General features: G+C 32.5%; 1 protein-coding gene across 2 annotated transcripts; it reads right to left on the reverse strand.

Annotated features, from left to right (window-relative positions):
- Positions 1 to 654: 654 nt before the first annotated feature.
- Positions 655 to 5900, reverse strand: LOC129809992 (uncharacterized). Of its 2 annotated transcripts, XR_008752694.1 has the most exons (4): positions 5729 to 5900; positions 5434 to 5651; positions 4835 to 4950; positions 655 to 1128 (listed from the first exon to the last, which is right to left on the reverse strand). XR_008752694.1 is itself a non-coding variant. In XM_055860174.1 (3 exons), exons 2-3 carry the CDS (start codon positions 4965 to 4967, stop codon positions 794 to 796), a joined length of 468 nt encoding a protein of 155 aa, XP_055716149.1. In that variant the 5' UTR covers positions 4968 to 5651; positions 5729 to 5896; the 3' UTR covers positions 655 to 793. The 2 variants fall into 2 exon arrangements, 1 of the variants encoding a protein (XP_055716149.1); XM_055860174.1 differs by having other exon boundaries at positions 4835 to 5651; positions 5729 to 5896.
- Positions 5901 to 7002: the final 1102 nt, after the last annotated feature.

The following is a 7002-nucleotide window of genomic DNA, read 5'->3' on the forward strand; positions in this document are numbered from 1 at the left end:
AAAGTTCTTTTCTCCAGAAATCTGTTTATTAAAAATGGCCACTTGGGGTAAAAAGTAACAAAAGGTATAGAGCAAAAAGTAACAAAAAAGCGGAGCAATTTCTGATGTCTCACGGCGAAAAGAAACGTCATTATCATGTCTCGTCGCTTGTTTGTTTGCATTGGTCAAACGATTTGCAGTCTTTTGTGTGTTTTTTCCAAAATAGCTTGAAAAGCGCTTTTCTCGTTTTCTCACTTTCTCGCAGAGAAAACGGTGTTTTACAAAGATGTAGATGAATAAATTTTCTATGAAAATATGTCCTCTAGGTATTTTTTTTCAAATTTACGGAAGCCTGTAATGAGGCGAATCAAAATATGATAATACCCAATGTCTGATACTATTTGCCCCAGCATTTTTGAGAATAATCACAAAATTACCTTTTAGAAATTCGCTCGATATACGTATTTCCTTACAAAATAGAGGAAAATTACTTTCACAAGGTTGTAGAGCGGTAAATTTCCTATAAAACTGCGCTAATAAGAAATTTTTGAAGCGCTCGAGTAGCTTGTAAAAAAATAAAATATCCGTTTTGTGACTTTTTGCCCCAGTCTCCCCTACAGAATTCAAAATTGAAAGACTTCTAATAGACTTCGCGCGATTACAATAAAAGTGTTCTGTATGTCTTCAGTTTATTAGTAAATTTATAAATTCTCCACATTTATTTTTCTGCAAAAGGAATAAAATCTTTATACACAATCCATAATTATAGGATTTTTTTTTAGTATAATTTAATAAAATTACAAATTTCCATACATCAGTCATCAATTGTGTGCAAAAGGCCATCGAGTGTCTTAAGGCAAGTGGTGAAACTTTTTATGTGCTCATTGATGAGGTTTTCCACAAAATCATCAACTTTCTCGTCGAAATCTACGTTCTTCTGCAGCAAACAAGCGCATTTTGTGTAAGTCTCCCAAAGCCTTGCATTTGAATTCGGCTGCAGGAGTTTCGATTGATGGATGGTAATGTTTTTGGCTGTAGTATAGAAATCCTCGAGTGTGTGTTCGAGATCTTTTACTGCTGAAACATCTGCTTCTTGTAAACGTTTTATGTAGTACTGGCGATCTGTGGTGAATTTTCCAAGCAGAAATCCTAGAAAAGATGTCAGATATTTAAATATTTGAGCAACGAGATGCTGTTTACGTAAATAATACGACTATTAAAGTTCCATTTAGACTCAAAAGAATGGTAAAGTACATTATTTTTGCGAAAGTATGAAAAACGCCACAAGAATCAATTTACGCATTCCATTATTTGTGCTTACATGTTTTTGCTATTTTCTTATTCATTTTAGAAGTCAAACAGTTTAAGATATCGTATTAGGGTTCTCGTCAATCTAGTTTTAAGAAATTTTATTTTGATTTCTTATGCGAATATTTCGTTATTCTACCACAAAAACTCCTAGTCATTACTTGTTTAGGCTTTATGGGATCAAAGATGAAATACTTCTATTCTAAAACAGACAGAGGTAACATTCAAGATTAAATTCTTTCGGAAGATTTTTAAATTCATATTTATGATTACTAATTTACGATTACTTTATGATTAAATTTGAAAGTCTTTTTCTCTTAAAATAAAATAAAAAAAACATTTTTTTTTATTTTAAAGATTTATGATTAAGATTTTTAATTTTTGAAAAATAAACATTTTAATTTTAAGAATAGATTTTTTTAAATTAAAAATAAAAAAATAAAAAAAATTTAAGAGTAGATCCGTCTGAATCTGAAGTCTTAAAATCAATTATTTCCTGTGAACAAATGAGTTGAACTAGTTCTTGAATGAAGGTCCATGATGAGTTGATTATAACTCATTTTACAAGACGAAATGATGGTGTAAAATACGACGAAAATTATATTTTTTTAATAAAATTCTCGCCAAAAAAAAAAAACAATTTTTTTTCAAATCAGTTTGGCTCGGTTTAAATCAGTTTGGCTCGGTTGTGAACCGATAATTAACTTTTTATGAAACGACAAATAATTTTTGTCTAAAAATCAATTTTAATACTCTTTAAACTATTTTGGGGGATCTTTTGAGTGATTTATGAATCGGTTAGATCGGTTGAGAACTGGTATAAACAATAAATGATGCGAAAACACTTTTGAGGTCATCTGAGTCACGAGATTAGGGGACGCTTTACCAACCCTTTTCAATTTTGATTAACAATCTAATAATTCTCCAACAGTAGCAATCAGCCAATTAAAAAAAATACGTAAAATTATGAATCTAGGTGACTTAAAAGGGATACAAACTCGGAACACTTTGGATACTAGCATAAGTGCTTCACCATTTCACCAGGGTATAGGGGTAGGCTTTTAGACTTCGTACACACTCTGGCTGCGAACTGCGAACACTTCATTATTTTTCGCATTTTTCTTCAATGAATCTGGCCTGTGGCAATAAATTTTAATAGATTTGCACATTTCCTGATAAAAATCAAAACAGATTCGTTAAAGAAATTTAAGAAAAATATGAAGTGTTTGAAGCCAGAGTCTGTGCGAAGCCTGAAATACTTCCGTTATATATAAATAAAACCCAAATAATAAACTGCAAAAGTCCAAAAATAGTAAAATATTCTTGACAAAGGGATAACAAAGAAATTATAAACATAGCATTTTTGATTTGATTTTAAGAGATGTATAGGGGAAACTGGGGCACCACAATACACGGAGTAGCACCAAATACTGCGATCTTTTAATCGGATATTCGACTTCTGAGAATAAGACTTATCGAAATTTATAGGCATTGCTTGTACGTACACTGAAGAAATGGCCGAGATAGTCCAAGTAGTTTAAAAATAAAAAAAAATAATGTTTGGTGCTACTCCGTGTTTGGTGGTGCCCCAGTACCTCCTAATTCACTTTTTAGTTTTTTACTGACCAGAATTGATTTATATACTGGCCATTTTAAATTATTTGCTGATGAATTGGATTTTTTACTGGGAAATTTACTAAATTACTCCCAAGAAATGTTCATCTTAATAGCATTTTATTCCCTCATTTCCGAATTTTATGTTGATTCTCTTCTACATTATTACAATATAAATCCAAAATTTAAAACAATATACAGTAGAGTCTTCTAAATACGAACGCTTGGGGGGTATTTTTGACATTTCTCACCTCCCAAATTCGAACGATTTTTTCAGAACTATCGAAATTTATGTGAGATTAAATTGTACTTTGAATCAAATTCTCGTACTTTCTCGCAAGTTTTAGTGGTAACATACTTCCTTTTCATTTTACACGACCATAATGCATGTAAACATTCAGGAAGAAGCACATAAATATGATTTTCATTCATCAAGAATACGAACTTTCTAACATAACCTCACAATTGACATTTTGAATCCAAACGTTCGTTCGAATTTGAGAGATTCAGATTTGAGAGACTCTACTGTAATACAAACATTTTTTTTTCGTATCCTTATAGTATGCTACTATTTTCTTAATAAAAATCCTTTCATTATACAAACCACTGATCATTTTCATATCAAAATATATCACAAAATTAATTAAAGTCCTTTAAGTTTAAATATTTAAATCGTTTCGTCCAAACATATTTTATTTTATTTTTGTCTTTTGGGAATTTTAAAAATTTGAGCCAGGGGGTAGATAATTATGCTTCTCATGGTTTACTCGAGTGCCGATGTGCTGATCTGATTTCGATGCTGATTTTGCACGGATTTGTCGATCTCGTGCCGACCAGTCGATCTCGTGACGGTATGCCGATTCGGCAGAATTTCCGCCGAAATTCCGTGGAAATTTACCAGAAATTCCGCGATATAAATTTAAACGAACCATCGTTTAAACGAGACACAAATTGTGTTGATCTGTCGCTTTAACTCCCGATCGGTCAATTAAGCCGATCGCTGCTAACGGTTCACTCTGAGAGCCACTTAATTTACCCTTTGATTTGAGTTTGATTTAGAAGCTTTAAAATAATCTTCAGTGTTGAGAAAATATTGTTTTAGAATCGACCTGCGTAGGGGAGAGTGAAGCAGTTCACGCATGTCACACTTTAATAACTGTAAAAATTAGTAATAATAATTTTTTTGTTGGGAAATGTGCTTTTATGTTCTGAACTAACAAATACAGTAGAGTCTCACTCAATCGGCTCTTTTTCAATCGGGCGAAAAGTTTTGTTGAGAATTTTCACGTTTAATTATGAAGCTAATTCGGTCAAATTCGCTGTAGTTCTTCCTATTTTATCGTGATTCTTTATAATTGACCGCTTTTTGTGGAATTTACAAAGGCTTTGATGCCTAAATCTATCGATCAACCGGATGACATTTTGCCCCAAATGCCTAATTGAGAGAGAGTCTACTGTACTCAAGAAATAACCCAAGAAGCATTTTTTTCTTCTTACAAGACTTTGTAGAATTCCTTAAGTAAAGCTTTATAGAACCAAAATTCTTTTATTTGCTTATAACGTTCTTGGTTCCATCACTGAGACTACTATATATAAGTAAAGTGGCACACTCTTAAGGATCTTAAAAGCTTCTACATGAATTTCAACACAAAATTCTCACTTTAAGTCTTTTGAAAGTGCATTAAAAGACTTGTCTAATACTTGGATCTATAGATGGCAAATTTCATGAAATTTCACGTTTTTCCGCCTATTCTAGATGGAGATTACGGTGAAATTTCATGAAATCTGCTATCTATACTTGGATCTATAAGGCAGGTGTTTTGCTTCTTGAGAAAGAACCTCAGTTAAAACTAGCTGTTTATTAAAAAAAATTAAGCTGCGTGAAATTGCCCCACCTTCCCCTATGTTATTATCTTAATTAAATAATTTATACCTGCTATTAGAGTGAAGAATCCAATACTGAATACAAAACTTATGCATATCCTCTTGGTGATGTACTCTCGAGCATCTCGACCACTTGTTGCCCTCATGCTCATTGCCGTTTGATAGCTTAAAATTCGTTGCATTGTTAGAAATGAATTGTACTAAATGCCCATTTGGTTGTTCATTTTAAGAGAACAATCATGCGTTGTTAGTAAGATGTGATCACAATAAGATGTATTTTCATAAATCACCGCAATATATCCAATAATGTAGGGTGGTATTAAGTGAAAAAAATATATGTAAGAAAATTTAGTGAAAATATTTATCTACACCTAATACATGTTTACACCACAAATTTATTTTTAGTTCACCAATAAAAATTTATTGAGTTCAAATTTTCTCTCTCTCTCTTTCTCTTTTGCATCATTTTACAGAATTAGTTAACATATTAGTCTTGAATTACTGAAGCTAAGAGCGCAAGGTGAATTATTTCCAATTAATATTAATTCTCATTAATTTTTATTTTGTGTCGAAATTGGGCAGAATTTTTGTGCGCACAGATATTCACAAAGGCACTCAAAAATGGTTACTTGAGAAATTTTATTACACCTTTAAATCTTATTTGATTTGATAAATTAGGAAATAATTCGTCGTAGAACACAGGAAAAGGCACTAGAACAATCCATGACACTAGAAGAGCAATCCAAAATCGATCGATGGTGATTGTTTGCAGTATTAGCGAGTAAATAGGATGAGAATTAAATAATTGTGAAAATCTTTGCGTAGAATTCTTGCTTTCACCGGCTCACTATAGTTCTGTGGAACGACTGTTTGTAAGAAGATATTGGAGTTATATTGAGAGCGGGCTCGTCAGGAATACACATATTTATAAATATTCACATACAGATACAAATTGTCACGAAATTGGTCTTTCAATGGAACCACGCAAAACAATACGCAGGTTTCGTAAGGTCATTTGACCCCACCACTTATTTCCCAATTTCTAATTAATTTATTCAAATTTCTTTACGCCCAAAAAATCAGCCAAAACGCTATCTAAATGCGCCTATACATTCTTTCCCTCCAAAAGACAAAGGCCTGAGAATTTTTGCCAAGCTAGGAAAATCTCGTCTGCATACTCCGAACGTTTGTGAGGTGAATTTTTCAGCAAAAAGCGCATATTATTCACATATTTCTTTGTCACAGGCCTATTTTTAGGCCTATGCTAATTTTAAACAGCCAGCACGCGACTTTTTGAACTGCCGCGACGGACTAATGATTATCTGCCTTCACAGTGCACATGTGCTCTACAACTTTGATGAGAACCATGTTTTCTCTGGATAATAAGGTTTTTTTCTTCAGGTTTTTGCTTTAGTTTCCTTTCTTAAGCACGTGTGTTTAGTAACAGAGTGATCACCAGAAGCGATCTGAAAATAAACAGACACAGGGTTAGTTGTCACACAATTTTAGTCATAGGAATTTGAGAAATTATGATGTTTTGACGATAAATCGTATGGATGGAATAATTCATGAGAGATTTACCTCTCAATTTCAGGCTAAGACAGGATTAACAGGGAATATATGGTTTAAGAAGGTGAAACTCATATTATCTTACTTTTGTTATTATTTGTTTATTGTGCTTTATAGTTCGAGATTAATGTGACATTAATAATAATAATAAATATTTATTCACTCAAGCTATACCATGAATATTTCAACACAGAAAAGACATGCAGGGGAATGTTTTCAAGCTTCGCACACACTCATTCAAGCTTCGAACGCTTTAATCTTTCATGACTATCTATTGAAATTTACCATGGATAGGTAATATTCTTTAAAGAAATGTGAGAAAAATAAGAAGTGTTCGAAGCCAGAGTATGTGCGAAGCTTGAAAGCCTTCCCCTAAAAAATAAAAATTGTTTACAGCTCAAGCTGCACTGTCGCTAACTTCATAACACTGAGGTACACTACAATTTCAAGCGAGTTGTTACCAAAAGTAGCTTAAAAATGTGATATCAAATCTTATGGGAAATTCTGTAACAATATGACAATGTCATGTTACAAATTTTCACGATCAAATTCTAGAGAAGAACACAAAAGTCACGATTGTTTTTACTGAAATCTGCGAGGTGCGCCACGTGTAAAATGTATGGGAAAATGAATGGCCAAAAGTACTTA

The sequence above is a fragment of the Phlebotomus papatasi genome, chromosome 1 (assembly GCF_024763615.1).
Source record: "Phlebotomus papatasi isolate M1 chromosome 1, Ppap_2.1, whole genome shotgun sequence".
NCBI lineage: Eukaryota > Metazoa > Arthropoda > Insecta > Diptera > Psychodidae > Phlebotomus > Phlebotomus papatasi.

Coding starts and splice junctions, on each gene's coding strand:
- LOC129809992 (XM_055860174.1), bottom strand. CDS start 4,967: ATGCAACGAATTTTAAGCTATCAAACGGCAATGAGCATGAGGGCAACA. Junction 1,129..4,834: donor ATTCTTCACTCTAATAGCAG/GTATAAATTATT, acceptor CATCTTTTCTAG/GATTTCTGCTTGGAAAATTC.